At 37.8% G+C, this 22253-nt stretch overlaps 1 protein-coding gene across 4 annotated transcripts in view; it reads left to right on the plus strand.

The window, feature by feature from the left end:
• Positions 1 to 22253, plus strand: part of DIAPH2 (diaphanous related formin 2) — an 868194-nt gene that overhangs the window by 632072 nt on the left and 213869 nt on the right. For all 4 annotated transcript variants that reach the window (XM_057538261.1, XM_057538259.1, XM_057538260.1 and 1 more), the window contains one exon: positions 14423 to 14587. In XM_057538261.1, coding sequence (XP_057394244.1) covers positions 14423 to 14587 — 165 coding nt within the window. The remainder of the gene's footprint in view (positions 1 to 14422; positions 14588 to 22253) is intronic.

The following is a 22253-nucleotide window of genomic DNA, read 5'->3' on the forward strand; positions in this document are numbered from 1 at the left end:
AGGCTTAGGGTTAGGGTTACATGATCATCTAAAAAAAATTTATATAAGATGATGGTGTGAATAGATTCTGGTAAGTGAACATAGATCTTCAAAGCTTAGAGAACTAGGAGTTGGAAGTTTAATGTCAGGGATGACAAACATCCCAGATTGAAAAGAAACAAGAGCCGTCAATAAGCAATTCGGTTAGAAATATAAAGTTGTGTTTAAAGGCCATTATTTTATTTTAGAGTAACATGTCAGTCTTTGAGATAGTTTATTGTGGATTAAATTCAGGATGAGATTGCTCTGCACTTACAAGGTTCTTACCCTGTTTTAGAGATTATAGGACATACAAAAGATGTGCAAAATATATTTTTACCACCAACTGCCTTCAATCTAGAATCGGAAGACTTAATATAAAATTAAGCAACTAGCTTAAATAATATATTCAAGTATTTCCATTAAAGAAATCAAAGTATTCACTTTTTCTCAAGTGCTTCCATTTTTACTGAATATTTATGGAATCAAGCATTTTACAGCTGGAAAGAACTTTACAGAATTTCTATTCCTGTTGCTCTATTTTGCAGTTGAGGGAAGTAAATCCTACAGATGACCCTGTCCATGCAAAAAAGGGATTAAATCTCTTGCCTCAGTTCATAGGTCTTTCAAAAGCACAGAGTTGCCTTTTATCTTTATGAGTAAACTTGCTTAGGAAGACTTTTTCCTTTTCGTTACCACTTCTTTACCTCGTTGGTGATTTTAATTAAGGAAAGATAAGCAAAAAATGACAAAGCATTATCTGCTGAATTTGAAACTACCACTTGAATTGAAAATGCATGGTTGAAAGCTATCTACAATTCAGTATACTAATCCCCAAACTTGAAATGGGGGCCCTTGAAAACAAATGTAGGAAAAATAGAAAAATTAAATGCTCAAAGAAGTCACAGAATTATTTTACAGTAAATGATCAATCCCAAGCATCTAGACATTCATTTCAGAGCAGCAGACATGACAGAATTACCTGGTATAGTAAAAATTAAAAAATAAAAAACAAAAGGGTGCACAGTAATGATGAGAAACATAGGAATTCTCAGATACTCGGCATCACCACTTATAACTAATTTCGTAACTGTGTACAGTTATTCTTGCGTCTGTAGTAACATGTCTCAAAGTCCTTTACACCCTGACTCTGTCACTACCCAAAACAATAAAACTCAATTCCCCAGGGACATACCCTTTGGCAAAATTCACACTGACTACATATTTTGCTTCATTGACATTTGTAGTAAAATGATCTTTTAAGATCATTGGAAACTCTTAGCAGAGACTGCGGGATCTGATATTTTGCTCTTTTAGCTGAAGTTATAATCCCAGGATAGTTTCTATTTAGGGAGAACATATCAGGGCCAAACATATTCAGACTAAGGGCATGTTCATTGAACCCACAAGAGTGTTGGGGAACAGTCTTGAGGTACTGTCCTGATCTAGATCTGAATGGATAAGGGGAAATCTTTGCTCCATTTGCCTTGGCTTTGCAGTTCTCACTGTCGCCATATAAGCTGATCTCCAAGTTATCAAGGAGGCCACTATTTCCACCTGCCTGTTAGATATTACCATCCCAGTGTTTCCTAGCTATCTCAAACTCAGTGTGTTCAAAACTATTTATTATTCTCCCTCTCTCCCTGCTCCACCTACGCTAAATAATGTTCCCTTTCTTTTCTCCCAAGTTGTATTAAAAAACAAGTATACAGAAAACACACTTTGAGTTACTAGGGCAAGAAAACTCAGGTATCCTCAATACTTCCCTCTCTCTAACCACTAACATCTAGTCTAGTCACCATGTCCCAGGGTTCAATGTCTCATCTCTCCAAACCATCCTTTCCATGGTTGCCAGAGTGAGATTCCTACAAACCGTAAGATCATATTGCTCCTCTGTATAAAAACCATTGATTAGCCATTACCTCCAAAGAAAACTTGAAAACCTTAACATGCATTCAATACCTTTCCAGGTGTAGGGAAGGAAAGATTTGTCCTCCATGTTCCTGGGTTCAACAGCTGAGTCTATGAAACAAACTGACACTAGACAGGTTAGCCTGAAGATAAGGTATACAAATTTATTAAGATTTAATATTATGACATAACTGGGAGAAAAAAAAGTGAACACCCAACAAGCAGTGAGATTTGAGAGCTTATACAACATCTTAATAGGGGAAGGGGAGAAGGGACGTAGGCCACTTAGAGGAGAGTAAAGGATTTTTAGGAAAGATGAGTGGAACCTCAGGAGGATAGATGGAAGATACGATAGTATGAGGCAAAGTTTGTCTGGGTGTGGTGTCAACTTCTAGTCTCCTCTCCTTTGATAAGAGTCATTCTTCTCTGGTTGATGAAACTCCCAGGGAAGAGGTTGATGACAGTTGAGTTCCTTTTGGAGGATCTGTCTTTATGCAGATAAGGGGAGTTCAGAGAAAGCCTCTCCCTGCATTTGCTGTTTTCCCAAGTGCCTTCAACTCAAAATAATTCTTATGCCAAATGGGCATATTTTAGGGTGGCCTATTCTGCCACCCATCACAGGCTGTCCTCCTCTACAGCTCCCTGCGTTCCCAATCTATGTTATCTTGGAATAGTCCAAGTTTCTTGATAACTCCAGATACAGTTATACCTCTGCTCATGCTATTCTCCTTGCCTGTGGTGTCTTCTCTTTGGATAGAAAAATCTTTTCCATACCTCAAGATGGAAGTCGAAAGTTACTTCCTTCTGAAACCTTACCTAATAATCTCAGAATCACTTCTTTCTATGTGTTTCTATATTCCTCTGGAATTCCTTTGTGGAGCTTAGTTTATTTTGCCATGCACTTTTATTTACTTACTTATTTATTTTAAACAAGAGAAGCAGTATTGTATGCTGGTTAAATTCATACTTTTATGTTATGGGGGAGCTATGGGGGTAAGGGTACCCAGGTTCAAATCCTGAAACCACCACTTACTGCGGAGATGGCACTGAGAAAGTCAGTAGGCCTCCCTGAGGCAAATTTCATCATGTGTAAAATGGAGTTACTGATAGCATATATGCATCAGAGGGCCGTTGGGAGTATTAAATAAGACAACACTTTTTCTCTACTTAATCTCCCAGTTTCTTATACATTGTTGCCACATGATAAATGATGCTGAGAGCTGAACGTGAGGTAGGGCTGGAGGTAGTACTTGATCTAATTAACATCTGTGTGTGCAGACTATGAATATTCAATAGTAATACTGACATTCCAAAATATACACATCAATCTCAAAATTTTCTAATCATAACTCTTATGTTACTCTAAACGCAACTATTTATATGCCAGTCTCAATAGTTATGCGTTGCCTAACACCTGCTATTTTTTAACTGCCTTTGATACTATGTAAATTCTCAATAATTTATCAGATACACTTTAATTGGATGTTTACATAATATATACTCTTCTTATCAGTAGTTAGGAACTAGCAAGTAGACTTACTATCATTTGGACAGTATTCTATGTTGCATTAGTCCTAGGGTTTTTTCTTATTGTTGTTAGTGTACGTGTATGTGTTAATTTAGCTAGCATTTTTTATGCCTTTGAGCAAAAAAAATCGGATGGTATCAGTTCCCTGTTTAAAACCCTTCAGTGACTTACATCTGTCTCAGGAAAAACTTCAAAATGCTTAAGAGACCTGTAGAATCTGGCCCCTATGGACGACAGGAACCATCTCCCTCCTATCTCCCACTTCCTCCATAGGCTCTAGTACTCCAGGACTTTTCTCTCTCCTTTATGTTCCTACAGTATTTAATATCCTTCAGAACCTTCACTCACCCTACTCCAGTGCTCCTCCTGGCTCTGCCCCTTCAGGTCTGAGTTTTAATATTTCACCCTTCAAGTGGCATTACCAGACTCCTGGCCCATCCGTACTCCCACGAGTCTAAGTTAGGTCTCCCAAATATACACTCTTTAACAACCTATGCTTTGCAATCACAGTTTTCAATTTGTAATTTAAAATTTTTTCTATTTGTTTAATGTATGCTTTCCCATGAATCTGTAATCTCCATGAAAGCAGTGACGAGTGACCTTGTATCAATATTAACTACTATATCTTCAGAACCTAGAAGATACCTGGCACAGAGTAGGCACTTAATAAGTATCTTTGACTAAATGAAAAATCACTCTGTTAGGTGTCTCAGAATGCAAAGCTAGAGTCTGTCTTCAAAGGAAGAGTAAAAAGAAATGTACACAAAAGGCACAGTGAGTGAATAATGAAATGGGGTAGAGAAAAGTAGGAGGGCTTGAGTGTACCTCTTACCTCTATAATGATCATCACATTTGTGGCTTTAACTGGAAACTGATTTAAAAGCATTTTCTTTATACCCAGCCGACTCAGGCCATCTGTGAAAAAGTGGGCTCATTATAAAATTAGTTCATGTCTCTGGAAACATAATTGCCTCCTATATGTTAAAAACTGGAGACTGGTTCAGAATTCCTGTCATTGACTATGCTATCTTTGTTATGTCATTTAAATGTCCTATGCCTAAGTTTTATAATCTGATTGTTAAAAGAATTTTGTAGTCTAAATCCTGAACCATTTTAAACTATTATGTTGAACCCAATTGCAAGTTATTATATATATTCTATATTGTTCTTATTAATGTTTCACATTCTAAAATATTCATCAGTGTGTATTTATCACATAATGTGTGGTCTCTAAGTAAATTCCAGCTACTTTAATATGCCTTAGTATTATTTTTTAAAGATAAATTTCTTTAAAATAGTAATCATTTTTGACTAAAAATGATATATTCAAATTAAATGAAAAAAATTAATATTTGGTTTTTAGCATTTAGAGACATCTTTTCTGACAGGTTATGGAAAGAGGAAATACTGTCTGTATTCTTTAATAGATTTTATATTTGTGACTTCCTTTTATTTAAATGGATAATTATGCCATGTTGCTAACTAAATCTTGTGTGAAGGTTAAGTGGATCTCAAGCTGATTTTTCCATGTTCTCAACAATCCAGCAGTAATGATATTTCGAATTTCAAGTTTTTTATTAAAATCATAACTAATGTACTGCCTATGAAGATGAGAAATTGTAAGAACGGATTTGACTCAATTAGCTGTGAGGTACATAAACTCCTTCATCCCCAGTGCTCTGCTAATGCTTATTCCAGTTCTAGTGGAACAAGTTTTCTGTATTAACAATTACTCTCCACATCAAAATTAAGTAAAATGACAAACAGTAGTGTTGGTAGTACTCTGCCTAGTATTTGATGCAGCAATGCTATTGTAGGGCAGGGAAAAGTTTTCCCCGGTCCTCATTAGGTCCCTGGCTGCATCTGAAAATTAAGATTGACAAAGACAGATTAATGGGAGAAAAGCATACACATTTATTGAATATAAGTCTTATGTGGCGTGGAAGCCTTCATTAGGAAATGAAGACCCAAAGAAATGGTTAAACCTGAGTGGTTTTATGCTAGGTTTGATAAATAGTGGAAAGTCATGGAAAGATATGAATGGGCAAATAGTATGAAGTATAGTAAACTGGGGGGAACTAAGAAAGGCTTGTTCATTCAGATACTTCTTGGTGTCCCTCCTCCATCTTGGAGATAAGGTTGTTCCTTTCTTTGAGGTATAGGGAAGCTACCTCTCACGTCGGCGTTTTCTGACTTGTTTCAGGGGAGAAGAGCACTGATCTTCCTACTTCTTCCATTTTCTCAAATTCCTTCAGCTTAAAGTATTCAGTATGCCACCGTGCCATATTTTGGGGTAATGTGTTCTGAACCCCATCAGCTATTGTGCCAGTTAGAGGGCAAGGGTTACAATACCTACCTTCAATCAATTTATAGACAGCTAATTATAGCTACTGAAAGTAGTTTAAAACTATATATAATGTATATAAATATACACTATAAAAGTATAAAATAATATAAAAGTATTAAAAATATTTCCTATTTGAATATATGCCTATGGGTGAATTATAGCTATTTCAGGTTGAATTTTAAGTCCATACTATTATTATATTAGTAAGGAATATAATCTATAAATCTGTATATAGCCACACAAAAGCATAGATGATAAAAGCTTTAGACAATTCTGTGTAGTGTGTTAAATACCAAAGTAATTGTGTGAAGACTGCTTCCCTATGTCAGATTTTCAAATGAGTTCATATGAAAATGCTTTGTGGGACTTATGATGTATGTTTTATAAATTGTTTCCAGATTCATGATTGAGATCAAATGGTTTAAAATTAATAATACTTTTTAAAGGTTAACATTTTACCTCCTAGCTTTTTAAAATGCTGACCACATTTTAGCTTATAAACCCTGCAACAAACACTTCTCTTGGAGAGAAGATGATGTAATTTTACAATAGTTCACAGTTATCTTCAAAAACTTATAAGCTGGAAAAATCAGAAATGCTTGTCTTTGTAGAACAAGGAATTTGAAAGTCAACTAGTAAAAGGAAAATTGCTCTCAGTTGCTTTTTTCCCCTTAAAATTGATAACTTTATATGCATTTGATATGCCCACTTTACCACCTTAAGGTTCTATTTCTTTTAGTATATAAATTACTATGAATTACCCCTATCTCTGAACTTGATCTTGGAAAGATCATTGTTTTTCCAGGGTTCTTCTCTCTCAATATTTCAAGGACTCCCAAGGTTGCTTAAGCAGGTGGAAAGAGGTCAGTCTACATTTTGGTCCCAGAATAGTCTAATCATCTTCCACAAAATACCTTATTCTTTGATACCAATACAGCCGTTGTCACCATCTCCTGTGGCATCAAAGGCCAAGAAATCTGGGCATCCAGGAGCAAATGGCCTTTTCCTGCTGATCTCACCATTCTCTTCAATAGCTCTTCAGGGAAAGGCATCAGAAGAGCTTCTAGCATTAGTTACACGGTGTGCCCATAACTGTCCTTCCTATTTCACCCTAAACATGGCCACTGGCTTCTCATTCCGTGCTCTCACAACCCAGTTAAGGGCAGGCTGCCTGGCCCAGAGAAGTCCATCACAAGAGTCTACAACATATTTTCTAAAGTCTCTCTTATAATGAAGCTTTAAATATTCCCAAATAGGAAGCAGCAGCTCAGTTCAAATCTCTACTTTCTCCCTCTTCTCTGTAGGCACAATCCCGTTATACGCACTTTACATTATAAATAGAACAGAATTCTATAGGTAGCTGTAAGGATGCCTTGTATCTCTATGACAAGAAAGTGGCTTTCGGCCTCTAGGATGAAAACTACCCATGAGCCACCAAATACCCTTTCATAAAATATATTTTCTAATAAATTATTTCTTTACCAGGCATCCCAGAAGATAGCTTTAAGACTTATTTCCTTTAAAATGTATTCTCAATTTCTGGTCTCTAATATGGGAGATAAATAAAATGCCCAATTTAAAATGTTACCTACTAAAGTGTCTACTAGGGCCACATCTAGGTCTAATTACACAAACAACTTAAACAGACCATCATTCTACTGACAAATATATTCTATTGCATATATAGGTTTAAAATAAAATCAGTATGATTGAAGTCTACCTTGAAAAATGAATTTAAAATGTCCAGATTGATGAAAATATGAGGGGATTAAAATTTTTTCTCAAGTATTCAGAAAATCACCATTAAAATATTCTCTACTAATAAGGTTTGTTGTGAAATTGGTTTATCTTAAGATATATAAGAAGGGTTTTAGTTTCCCAAGTACCCAAGTCAAACCCATGGCTCATCTTCCAATGTGATGTTATAATGAGACTTTTCTCTTTCACCAAATATTTCTTGAGAAGCTATAGCATAGTTGTTAAGAATATGAGTTCTGGACCCATTCTCAGTTTGTTCCCATTACTGTGACTTACCAGCTGTCTGACCTTGGGTAAATTCTTACCTCAGGAAACAGTTGTGAGGATTAATTGCATTAATCCTTGGGAAGCATTCACAATGACTCCCACAGAGTAAATTAAACCAAAAATAAAATAAAATAAAAGATTAGGTATAATGATCATTTTTATCATTGTTGATTTTAGTTATTTTTCCACTGCTACTATTTCTGCTACGTGTTTTAGGGGCTGATGATGTTACCGAACTCAGGTTCGGCTGCTCACCACTCTAAAGTCAATGATCAAGAGGCAAGTGTCAGTAGAAAGGAAAGGTGCTTTAATCAGAAAAGCTGGCAATCTGGGGAAAAGGTGGACTCATGTCCCATGACCAACTCCCAAGATTCTGCTCAGCCATGACAGTTTTTAAAGGGGAAAAGGAGGAAGAATCTCAGTGAATCATCAAGGCAGGAGGTTGGATTCTGCATCATTCTCCATTGTGTGCAGAGGGGCTGACTCTCTCTTCAAATGGTATCTTGCCTGTGTGATCTGCCTGCAGAATTGCTAAGGGGGCCGTTGGGGGTAGAGAGCTAGCTAGTCATTCTTTAACTACTTAATTCTTCAATCTTACTGCTTTTTATCTAGGAAAAGAACCAACAGGTTAGGCAAGGTGTGGTGTGCATTCAGGAGAGCATAAGTTAGGAGTTAGGTTAAATTACCTAGTGATCTCATTCTTATGATTAGGTTCTTTTAAGGTTAGAGGGGAACAGAAATGGGCAAACAGGAAAGGGGCAAAAGAGCTGCTTTCAGTGAGTCAGTGGTCAACAAGACAGGCAAGGTCTATTCTCCTGGGCTATATTTTTAAGTGAGGAAAGATAGGCAATGAACAGGTAAATAAATAAAAGAGATAATGTCAGATAGTGATACGTTCTCAGAATGAAATAAAATAAGCCAGAGTAATAGTGATGGGAGTGGACATTTTAGATTGGATGGTTGGGGAAAAGCCTCTCTGAGGAGGTGGCAGTTGAGCTGAGGTTGAACGACCTGGTGAAAAAGAAACATTCTAGGCAGAAAGAAGAGCAAGTGCAAGGGCCCTGAATTGGGTATGAGAGCTTGCTAGGCATAAGGAAGAGAAAGAAGGTTAATGAGTCTCGGCATAGTGCTTAAGAGGGAGAACTGGGTGAGATTAGGTTGCAGTGGTGGGTAAAGGCCAGATCATGTAGAGCCTCATAAACGCTGAGAAGAAAATTGGATTTTATTCCAAGTGTTGTGGGAAACTATCAGAGGGTTTGCAGGAGAGGATTTACATTTGAGATACCAATAGATGCCATGAACAAAAAAAAAAAATTAAGTAGAGATGACAAGCAGGCAGTTGATTATAAAAGTATCTCAGGGGAGAGACTGGAGCTACAAGTAATTTGGGAGCCATCAATATAGATGGTATTTAAAGTCATGTGAATCGCTCTGGTCAGTTAGACTGTAGACAGAGGATTCAGGACCAAGCCCTCAGGGTACTCTAACATTTTACAGAAGTTGCCAGAGAAGGAGAGGAGGTAAGAGGAAAAACATTTTAAGCATGAGGGTGTGTGTCATAGGAACTAAGAAGAGTGGCTAAATGTGTCAGATGTGGCTGAGACATCAAAAGGAGGACAGAGGGGTGAATGTTGGATTTGGCAACGTGAAGGTCATTGTCATTATAAATAGTACACTTCTACCATGTGAAAAGAATGTTAGATTAGTATCATGCAGGGGTCTATCATGATGTCTACTATAGGGGAGGAAAAATAATTGTTTCTCTACCCTACTGAGTAATTGGCTGAGGACCAACCCCCCCACCACCACCGCTTCCCCGTAATACAAGACAGAATAACAAGAGAAAACCAGAGAGAAGTTAATAAACTTGAATACCTCATGTGTACCTGGGAGATACTCGGAGAAAAATGAGTAACTCCCCAAAGTAGCCTAAGTCACCGCTTAAATGCCATCTTCAGCTAAAGACAAGTGAAAGATGTGAGGACACCCATAATGGGGACGAGGGTTACAAGGAAAAGCACCATAAACAAGGATAAGGTTTGTTCTGCAGGTTTAAATCTGCAACTTCACCCGTGATACTCCTGATACCCTTGATTCTCTGGTGTCCTCCTTCTCTTCCTGGTACAGAGAGGAAGACACCCTTACAAATGGAGATTTCCTTTATAAATGGAAATTTCCCTTTCAAATGGGTAACTTTTACTCTTTTCAGAGCTCTTCCTGTGTCTGCTGTTTTTCAATCAGCTCACCTTCACTACATTCTCACCTTAGATGGATGAGTGCCTTTGTTTTTTGGGGGGAGGGGGAATGTAATTTATTATGTTTACAGTTTTATTGATAAAATGAGTGCCTCTTATCTAGTTTCCACAGCTCTAAAAATTGGAATAGTGGTATTTTTCTGCCTTTTTGACAAGGTTGTCATGAAGGATATGGAACATAGTGGAAGGAAAAGTATATCATAAAGTCCTGTACAAATGCAAATTAATAAGGAGAATTATTTGTAATATTAGATTATAAACTGCTTCAGGGTCTGGATTAGGCTTTAATGATCATTGTATCAAGCACAATGCTTAGCATAATACTAACCAGTATCTTGCGGTTAGTGGTTGCTCAAAAAAAGAAAATAAAAAATGTCTTAAATGAAATAAAGAGGTGGAAAGGAATGATGGTGTCTAGTTCTTTTTCACCTGCAGAATCCCAAGTAGGATTTGGTGACAGGGTTGCTCTTGTGAAAGATTTCAGTGCTGAGTCATGCCCTCCATCCCTTTTACAAAGTAATCACTGTGAAGAGAAGTAAGGGACTTGGAGATTGGGCTGCTTTCCATTTGTTATTTCTAAGCGAAACCATTCCCAGAATTTTTCAGATTTTCTCACTTTGGTATACAGACAGAATTTCTGAAATCAGTTTTTCTTCTAGGAGAGCAAATTTATGAAATTGTGTATCACCACATGGGCATATTTTAGCTGGTGAAAAATTGTGTTATGATAAATGGTAAATGTCCAGTTTTTTTGCCTTTTTTTTTATCTTTGGCTTTTTCTGTGTGTTGTACAGGTGTTGAGCCTTCTGAAATATACACAGTTTAGTACCTTGCTACAAATAGAATATAAGTAAGTGACCTTTGCAAAGCGTGTATTCTTAGCAAGTCTGGCATGAGTCTGTTTTATTTAGGCAAGAGAGACTAGAAAACAAAAATCTAACTTTCATTCTGTGCTGAGAAATAAAGAGAATTGTCTTATTTCTGCAGCTCTCAAACAGGATGTTCAACACTCTCTTAAAAATCAAACAAATAGGGACTTCCCTGGTGGCACAGTGGTTAAGAATCCGCCTTCCAATGCAGGGGACACGGGTTCGAGCCCTGGTCCGGGAAGATCCCGCGTGCCACAGAGCAACTAAGCCCGTGCGCCACAACTACTGAGCCTGCGCTCTAGAGCCCGCGAGCCTCACCTACTGAAGCCCATGTGCGTAGAGCCCATGCTCCGCAACAAGAGAAGCCACCGCAATGAGAACCCCGCGCAGTGCAACGAAGAGTAGCCCCCGCTAGCCGCAACTAGAGAAAGCCCACGCACAGCAACAAAGACCCAACGCAGCCAAAAATAAATTAATTAATTAATTTTTAAAAATCAAACAAATATGATATTCTCAGACGTAAAGTCAGAATATGTAGGTAGCATTACATACAACCCTTTTGTTTGTAAAAAGCAAGTAGAGTAAGTCAGAAATGCATTAATTCTTTCAGGTCTATTGACAGCAAAATGGACTTGAGGGTTGAAAGATTTAATGTCACTCCTTAGCAAGGAAGAGGTTGTTGTGTGGCTAATGTGAATGCTAATACTTAAGTAGCATAAGAAGGAGCCTGGGAAGGGGAGCATCTCACTTTTAAAATCCTGCTGTATCCTGTAAGTGTCAGCTGCAAAGTAATTTTCCAGAAATGGTCTGATTTCCCCACTGACTTCCATTGTGAAACTAGAGCTGTGTTCCCATGGAAAATAAATTTGGCCCCAGGTTATGATAAAACACACTGAAGAATTCAGAAAATTTTATAAAATCCAGCATTTCAAGACACAGTTAGCAGTACCTGATAAAATAATACTATCACAAAGTGTGAATACACTGTAGTAGATCTTAAAATAGCACACCCGAAACTGTGCTATTATACTTTTTTTTAACAAGTCCAAGTCTAGTACCTTTACATTTAAAGACATTTTACTTCTGTGATCATTATTGATTTTTAATAGACTTAATTGTAAAAGGTAGATTTGCTTTCCTTTATATTCTTCATGGTTAGTCTACTTACCTTTTTCTGAAGCATTCTTATCAATTAACATTCAAAAGCTTTCAGCCATAGAAGAAAGACGAGAAGGAAATGTCCCAAAAAGTTCACAACACTGAGTTGTTGGAAATTTTAGTTTACTAACGTTTTTATATTTCTAAGTCACCTAAAGAGATAATTTTCTGTATCTGTATCTTCTATAATCAGGAATAAAGTCGATAATTTCTTTCTATAAATTTACACATAATGAGATACATTTAGTTGGACACATTTACATACCTGGTTCATTTTATGTTTGGTAGTAGTGGTAGTTGTTATCACTTTTTTGATAAAAATTTTAAAACAGTGATGTAATTAATTTTGGGATAAATACTTTTCTGGAGTATACTGCTGAAAGTGTAGTCCTGGTGTTACCGAACCAAACTTGGGTCCTCTGGCCACACACAGTAAAGCCAATCTACTGGCACCAGGTTGTGAAAGAAAGGGCAGCATTTATTATAGGCGTCAGACAAGGAGAGTGGATGTGGGTGGCTTGTGCTCAAAAGCTCCAAACTCCCAGAGGGTTTCAGGGAAGCATTTTTTTTTTTTTTTTTTTGAAAATCTTCACCACAATTTTCTTTTTTTTTTTTTTTTTTTTTTAATGAGGATCTTGAATCAGATGTGTATGTTTGATTGATTGATTGATTGATTGATTTTGGCTGTGTTGGGTCTTCGTTTCTGTGCGAGGGCTTTCTCCAGTTGTGGCAAGCGGGGGCCACTCTTCATCGCGATGCGTGGGCCTCTCACCGTCGCGGCCTCTCTCGTTGCGGAGCACAGGCTCCAGACGCGCAGGCTCAGCAGTTGTGGCTCACGGGTCCAGCCGCTCTGCGGCATGTGGGATCTTCCCAGGCCAGGGCTCGAACCCGTGTCCCCTGCATTAGCAGGCAGATTCTCAACCACTGCGCCACCTGGGAAGCCCAGGGAAGCATTTTTAAAGACCAGGTGAGGGAGGGGGGTTGCAGGGTATGTGATCAGCTTGTGCATAGTTCTCTGATTGGTTGATGGTGAGAAAACAGGGCGGTGTCACAGGGGTTAACACTGTCAATCCTCAGGCTCCAGTAGGCCTGGGGGGCTATGTGCTCAAGGTCACCAAGTAGTTAACCTCTTCCATTTGGTGGGGGTTTTAGCATCTGTAAAACAACTGAGGAAATGTGCATCAGACACTGTTATCTAAGCACTTAGAAAGGAGCTAAAGGAGAGGATATGGAGGAGGGGTCTGTCATGGGAAGGCCTCATTGGGTCCTGCTGGGTTACACTGGACTGGCAGCCTCAGTATCATCTGGGAACTTGTTAGAAATTATAATCCTCAGGCCCCTGGGCTCAGGCTCAGCAAACCGCATTCGGGTTTGAACAAGCCCTTTGGGTGATTAAGGTTCTAGAGCTACAGCAGAATCTCTCTCTCCCTCTCTCTCCCCTCTCCGTCCTTCCCTCTCCAAAGCTCTTCCTCTCCTCCCTTCTTTTTCTCTCTCCCTCTTTTTCCCCTCCTCATATGGGATATATGTGTATATGTATATATACACACATACAGATATATAACCTATATATAGAATTCACTGTAACCTCTCCATCTATATAGAATATGTATTAAAAAAAGAAAATATATACTTATTTCCCTGAGTTTTTCATTGCTGTTTGTTTCTACCCTACCTCGCTCCTAAAAAGATATGAGGCAGTTTTCTGGTGTTTATACTTCTGTGTTTTCATTTAGCAAACATGTTCTTCATGGTTATACCTTAAATAGTTCTGCCTCATTTATAGATTTTCAGAGCTCACTAACCAATATAATGACTCCAGCAAGTTGTTATGGGCTGAATTGTGCCCCCCCCCATTCATGTTTTGAAGCCCTAACCCTCAAAACTTCCAAAATGTGACTGTATTTGGAGATAGGACATTTAGAGAGGTAATTAAGTTAAAATGAGGTCCTTAGGGTGGGCCCTAATCCAATATAACCAGTGTCCTCATAAGAAGCAGAGATTAGGACACAGACAACACGGACAGAGGGACCACCAGGTAAGGACACAGGGAGAAGGCAGCCATCTTCAAGCCAAGGAAAGAGGCCACAGAAGACAGCAAATTTGCTGACACCTCGATATTGTATTGCTAGCCTGCAAAATTGTGAGAAAATAAGTTTCCGTTATTTAAGTTACCTGGTCTGTGGTATTTTGTCATGGCAACCCGAGCAAAGTAATGCAGAAGTGTTTACAGAAATAATGTTATAATTCAGTCTTAACATCTAGTGATTGCCTTGGAGGTACTATTGGATCATGTTCCTTAACAGAAAGCTACAGCTTTACAAAGGGTGCCAGAGAACAGTATGAAAAACTACTCACCATGCACAACAACATGATAAAGCTCTATGAGAATCTTGGAGAATACTTTATTTTTGACTCTAAGACAGTGAGCATAGAAGAATTTTTCGGTGATCTCAGCAACTTCCAAACTTTGTTCCTGGTAAGTAATACGTCTTAAAGCCTTGCAAGGCCTGTTGCTTTTGTTCTTAAATAATTTCTTCCATAGGCATTTTATTTTACGTACCTACTGACCATATTGATTTCATGTTATAGCCCTTTAACAGGAATTGACAGATATTTTATACCTGTGACATGGATTAAAAATTGTTGGCTGGCTTAATGTATAATGGGAACCTAAATGAATTATCTTCAACTTTAGGTACACATGGGAATTTTACTGTTGAAATATTATAGAAAATGAATGAATTGGTATTCAAATGACCCTGATTTTTTATACAGCATAATATTATAATTTGACCTAGCTTAAAAATTAACATCTAAAATCATCTTTTACTCAATACATTAAAATGCTGTGACTGATGAATAAGTTTCTTTCATAGTCTAGATGAGAAACTGATTCTAAATTGGACTCTGTATCAATAAATGACCTGGAATACCTAAAGTTTTTTTCAGAATGTGAGCTCTCCTTTTTCAAACTGTAACTATTGGGGATAATGGTAAACGTTAGCATTAATTGGAGGTCGATTATCAGGGTGCCAGTTATGATGCTAGAGGGAAGCAAAAGCTTTGTTGTATAAATGCTGTGGGAATATTTCTCTGCATCCAGTGAAGGCATAGAAGAGCACAGTATCCGATTATGATAGTAACAGAAAGATATGCACAGTAGTTGATATCAAACAGGTAAAAGTCCCTTTATGTTAAAGAAGAAATTCTAGCAATTATCCCCAGCAGGAAGATCAATCAACAAACTAATTCATTGTAGTTAGAGGTATGTTTCTATCCCCAAAGCAATCCTTTGCTAAATAAGACTCTCTCTCTTAATTGATGGTGTTGCTCCATGAAATCATTTGATTTTGGTGTGATTTGCACAGTCTATGAAATACAAATATACTTGTGGAAAGCACTTGCTTTCATCTACTGATTTAGGACAGACAACCGAGAGTACACCCCGGCTTTGATAATAGAAGCTAAACCAGAAACTTTCATAAATATGATCATTTGTCTTATTTTTTGCTGAGAATATTAGCTGATTTTTGTCTTAGGTCTTTGCCTCTTAATAGACACACATATTTAACTTTTTAGCTGGTCAATAAGTAGCAAAATATATTCTACTGGCGATGAGTGGCTTTTTCAAAACTTAGACATTAGGAACACACCCAGGTTATACTTACTTGGATAATTTTCAAAAAGAAAAAAAAAATGTATGTTGAAAAGGGACGGGGACTAGAAAATACACTTCAGTTGACACGGAAAAGATAAGTCCAATAATTTTCTTTTTTGGTAACATCAATGTCTATGGGTTAATAGAGATGAATAAATATAATTAATATTGTCAATCTCTATGAAAAAGGACCTTGTTTTTAACATAAATGGGATCCTAAAACACTGCCTGTCATATTATGTGCCCCCTACCTCCCCAATACGTGGACATAGAGTAGAATTTGCTGTACTTCTCTCATGTTGCAGCATTTGTTTAATTATAATTCCTGTGTGACAGCCTATGTTTAGTCCTATTAGCCAGATGCTTAGAACGCTTGCCAAGAACTATACTTGTATTATTTCTCAGTCATAGCTTAGTTTTAAAAAGGTAAGGATATTATTGTTAAGAAGAACTGATTCTATGTCCTGGTGCTCTCACAAACAAGCTATGTGATTAGGTAAGTCATTTATCTTTCTAGCTAGTTAGCTAGTTAGTTAGTTAGGAAATGGTGGCATTACACTACTGATCTCAAAGAACTTCTTTCTCTTTAGAGTCTATGAGTCATGGTGGGAATTTCAGAGAGTCATTTGTATTCCATACATAAACAGGATATATCTTTTTGTCTACTGGCTTCACTGTGGGTGTAGCTTGAGTACGGGGAAATTATTTGTCACAAATCATTCTCATTGTAAATAAGTTGACATTCTGAAGCCCGGTTGTGTGTGCATTTAAGTTAACTTCTTGAGAACCTGCTGAGCGTTTGGGAGCTTTCAAAACAGGTGACCAGCTCCTACACTGTGTCTTGGCCAGCCATTGCCACCTGTCCTACAGAATACTACTGCTACCACTTCTATTTACCAATCCTTTTAGACTTGCTGTCATGAGAAGTAGTGTGCAACTTTTTAGCTCTTTTGAACTTGAGTTGGTCACATAACCTCTCTGGGCATCAGTTTCCTCATTTTTAAAATATGAGTGATAATTCCTGCCATGGCTTCCTCACCATGATGTGAAAACACCTCATAACCTATGCTGTGCAGATGGAGGGTATTATTAGCCATTCTCTGCCTGTCCATTCAATTACTACTTATTGAGAACCAACTTGATTTTGGTAATGCTTTAGTCCAGAGACAAAAGGAAGAGAATGGTTTCTATCCATGAGTGGAGGGCGACGGACAAATGCAATATAGTTTGATAAGTGCTGCCGTAGGAATATGTCAGGGTGCTATAGTAATACAAGAGAGACTGCCTAACCCTGCCTGAGCTGGCCAGAGAAGCCTTCATAGGGAAAGTGACATTTAGGCAGTCTGGAAAAATCCATAGGACTTTGACAAGCTGACTTTGACAAGTAAGTTTAAGAGTTTTACACCTGACCTATAAGCCAAAGACTCCTAAATCAACATCACCAACTTCAGTCAATCATCTATGCTCACCATGTCCCTGTTTCATAGTGAGCTTAAGGTGATTTCACTCTCCCAGGGGAGGGAAGAACCTTGAAAGAGACAAAAGTTGTCATCGCCACAAGTTCCCATTTTCTTAGTGCTTTGTGTGTTTGGCCTCAGGGTTCTTGGCGCTTAAAAGCATATTGGACTATAGATGGAAGCAATAAAATACCAGTAGTGCTGAGAAGAAAATAAGAGTTCTGATTCATGTGCTACCAAAAATTACTTCCAAATGAACTCAGAGTTTCATCTTGGGAGATCTATTTGGCATGTGTAGCATAAACAAAATACAGATACCAAAAATATCTTCCTAAAAGAGATAACCTCTAAAAGATGGGGCAAATGGAAATAAACAAAAAGGGTTGACATTATGGATTAAGACCTTTTTCAAAATAATCACATTCAAATGAATGAAAGCAAAATTGGGCAATCTCTATGAGATGCTGCTCTATAAATTATTCATATCATTCATATTACATATTACTCAACTAATAAGGATATTGAAGATGTTCAGTTGAATGTCCTATATATTGTCATGAAGATATATGTAATTGGAAACATTTCTAAATTCAGAATTAAGACTCTCTTTCTAGTTAGCTTCTCTGAGAGCAGGAGAGTTTTAAAAAATGCTTATAATATAGGCAAGGTTAATTAATAATCCCTAAATTTAAGTTGAATATTTTGTAGAAGAAAAATTCCAGATTTACATAATATCAAAACATCTCTTTTGCTTATCCTCCTTTATGCTTCAGTCATTCGACTAGCTCAAATAGTTGACTGCACAGTCTTTTTTCTTTCGAGATATTTGGAATAGAATGTTCAAAATCAGTGAACCTTGTGTGTTTCACCACCATGCAGCATCTTCCTTAGGCATAAAAATTAATTTCAGCTGTTGGGAAAGTGTTTGAGGCAAGTATTATACTTCAATAACTTTCATAGCTCCAAATAAATTATAGAAAATATTTCTTTCCTCTTTTAAATCTGTCAGTTTCCTGCTGCTTCTGTGTGTTTTTGATTTGTTTTTTAAAGAACAATCTGTTACCCAGGCACTCAATAAATATTTGTTGTGTGAGCGTCCTCATTCTATATCTTATATACTAGAAATAGAGGAACAAGGCTTTATAGGATTATTAGATCCATTGGCCTAACTTAAGAAGAAAATGTTACCATTACTATTAATCAGGCTAGCAGATTTCCCCTCAACAAAATAAGTGTTTGCTACTGTTCATTTGATAACTAAACTTAGAGAATTTTTTTAAAAATCAAGACTTTAACAATTTTTCAGCTGCTCTTAGATGAGCATTAAAATGGCTAAGTGTTAGGAGGCTAAGTGATATCTATAAATCATGGCGTTTTATGCCATTGTTCAGTCTTGTTGCTTCTACCTCCTAAATATTTTTGGACTTCACCCATTTCTCTCCAAGCCCACTGACGCTACTTTAGTTCTGGGCCCCTGCCATCTCTCAGCTGGACTATTAATTACAATGATGTCCTGACTGGTCTCTCTGCCTACTTCTCTTACCATTTCTAACTTCGAATCCATTCCCCACATTATAGTCAGAGTAAAACTTAAAAAACCAAACAAACAAAATAATGTTACTTTCCTGGCTTATGATTCTTTAATGACTTGTGTCCTCAGGATAAAATCTAAACTGTTGAAAATTAATGTGGTTTACAAAATCAAAAGAACTAAGATTACTTAAAGCCCAGACCATCCTAAGGTTGGCTGAATAAGCCATAATCACTTGAACTCTCCTTGCAGACTGGGAAAAGTCAAGTATTGACAGTGGAGGCAGCAGAACAAAACAGCAGGAAGTGCCTAAGAGGACCTGAACCTCTTACAACAGAGAGACACTTTGGGAGCACAGTATCGAAGGCTCAGTAAATGAAGGCTCGGAGGCAAATGTGTGATTGTCATCTTGTGTTAATTGCTCCCTAGCTAGTGCGGCATCGGGAGTTATGACAACCAAGGTCGCTCTTATCTTAATTCTCAGTTAGGGATGTTCTTCCTTCTGTCTTAAGTAATTGTTCTTTTAAAATCTAACCTTATCTGAAAGCTCCTTGTAGCCATTTTGGCTTATGGAGATACTTAATTTTGAGAAGCTCTCATTTTCCTCAAGCCATCTTCCTCTTTACAAGGACTCAATCATGTCTAAATCTAAACTATAATTGGAAAGCAAGGTGAGCATCTGCATCTGCACTCAAAGGCTAAATTGATAATATATAGAACATTTTATTCATTCATTAAAGGCAATTTGCCTTTAAAGAAATGAGAATGAATTTTTGCATAAAAAGACTGTGTATATAATCCCTGATCCAAGAACACTAAGTTATTTTGAAACATTTTTAAGCCTTCAATTCACAAAGCACTTGACATTTAAAGGAAACTGTAGTACAGTATTGTAAAAATGGTAGACTTATGTTAGAAACCAAATATGTTCTTGAACAAAGAAGTCTTAATCAGTAATATAAACTCTATTATCTAGAATTCCATCATCCAAAATCTCTACTAGATGCCTCAAAAGTTGATTGCAAAGTTGAAAGCAAAAGCATATTTGCTTTGCCAATAAAATGGTAATTAATATTATGAAGATGCCCTTGAGAAACAGCAAAGACCCTGATGTGCCTCTTGAAATAATATAGTTTTATTTGTAAGCTAACTGTCTCATCACCTGTGAATTCAGATGTTTACACTAGTAACAATAATCCAGATATCCCAGATTATCTCTTCTTTACCCCCACTGGCAGGACTCAAGCTCTCTGCAAAGTCTCCACTCCCACAAGTACATCTGGAGTCATCTCATATGGGCTCAAACATGTGTCATCTATAGTCACCGCTTGACATTTGCCCACACATATTTGAGTGCCTCCTGTTCTAGGGTGATGAGGATATAGCATTAAACAAAACAGACAAAGTCCTGCCCTTTCTGTCCTCCTGCAGCTCTCACTCTGCTGAATGCCTTTTGCTGGCAAAGCTGCTTGAGTTGCCCTCAATGATAATGGCCACATCCGGGCCAAGGTTGCAGTCTCCTGCTGCTCCAATTTTGCCATCAATCCTTGCAGTACTTGAGTGTGGGGTTATGCTCAGTGCAGACGTAGCCACGCTTCCTGAGACCCTTCTTAAAAAGTTTATTTCTCGTCTCTTCTGATCCCTTTCTCCTTGGAGGCTTAAAAGTTTTTTTTTTGAAGTCCTAGAGACCTAAAGGGGATCCTAAAACCATAATCCCCTCCATTGCCCTTCTTCCTCCCTTTTGTTCAGGCACCTAGGCAGGTATCTTCCTTTTCCTAGAAGGCAAGGATAAATAAAGTACCAGCATAAATCCTTTCATGCAGATAGAGCCCTAAGGGCCCACCAGCTCCCCCTATTTAATCACACACACCCAGATAATTCCCTTTGAGCTCAGATGGGACCACCCTGGCTATATAACCTTAGGTTTATTTTGAGCTATTGCAACTCTTTGAAAATAGGCAATCCATGTAAAATACATGGTAACTCTATTAAGCAGAATATTTGACCAGAATACTTCATTCCCCAGCTGTGCCGGAGAGCAGACTTTACTGTATTATGCAGACGTCATTGAATTCTTCTTTAGAAAATGATGTCACCTATCAACTGTTGTATTCTGTTTGACTGTTTACTTTGGGCCAGAAGTAGATGCCCTATTTTTCTGATATGATTGTTCCTTGTATAAAAAAGCTAAATATTATATCATAAGGAACTAAAGGAATATGTAATAATGGCATCCATGGTTTAAAGAAAACCCACATTCCCCAACATGAGAAAAATGCCTACTGGTATAAATGGTTTTTAAATGGGTATACATTTTAGATTAATATTATAAAAATTTAGGATATCATAAATGTTTCTAAAGATATTTCTCAAAGTTGTCAGAATTGTTTATGGCAAGCTGGATATTGCCCTTTAGAAATCTAAGACAACATAATAGCTAACACTGAAAATATTAACAAAATCAGTTCAATGCCTACTTTTCTCATTAAAGTCTAGTAATAACTAGAACCAGGAAACAAAATGCAATATCTTTAGTTCTAGCAATAACACCTCACATAGAATTTTTCAAGGAAGTGTTCCCCATAAATAAGTTATTATTGAATTATATCCAAACACCTGGAAGTGATGCTGAAACTCGGCCTCTGTGCAGTGGTGCTGGATCGAATTTTGGAGACAGTTTTGGGTGAAGTAGAGAAGAATAGCTTTATTGCTTTGCCAGGCAAAGGGGGACACAGCAGGCTCATGCCCCTCAAAACTGTGTGTCCCAACCCAGGGGAGTTTGGTGAGTTTAATAGCAATGGTTCAAGGGCAGGGTTGCTAGTAAGTATCAGGGTATGTGCAGGGTCTGCATTCCTTTAATCTGGCCTCCCGTGGTCTCCTGATGAGCTGCGGTTCTTGAGGTTATCAAACTATGACCTTCTCTCTGGAATGAAGAATGCTTCATCAAGCAGTTCATCTTCCATTTGTTGGGAGTTTTAGTACTGAGGAAGAGCTCAAAGATATTGTTATGTGTATCCTTGAGGCGGAACCAGGACCGTGCCCCAAGGCTGCACTATTGTTTCTCGGCTGCCCCTCCCTTGTCTCTGCATCCCCTCCCTTCCCTGATTAGTAACTGTTTGAATCTGCCCTTTGGAACTCAGGGAAGGTCACAGAGGCTGGAGTCTATTCTCTACAAACAAGAAACAGGGGACACAGAAAGGCTTTCCTGCCCAGGAGCCCCACAGGGTCCTGCTCGGTTTCACTAGCAGGAAAGTTATAAGATAAGCGGGAAAATATATGAGCTGACCTTTTCCAGTGGCCCTGAGATTGGCCAAAGCTATTGATTGTTATCAAAGCCTGCCTGTTAAAACCTGAGCAGGAAGATTCCAGAGGTTAATGCTACTGGTATCACCCTCTCAGCTTGCTGTTTTTCTTCATGCTGCTTCATCCTCATTTGTTTATCAGAAAACATGCCCTAGTCCCTGTACGAGGCAGTAGGAGGCAGGACTCTCCCTGG

Source organism: Balaenoptera acutorostrata, chromosome X (genome assembly GCF_949987535.1).
Source record: "Balaenoptera acutorostrata chromosome X, mBalAcu1.1, whole genome shotgun sequence".
Classification (NCBI taxonomy): domain Eukaryota; kingdom Metazoa; phylum Chordata; class Mammalia; order Artiodactyla; family Balaenopteridae; genus Balaenoptera; species Balaenoptera acutorostrata.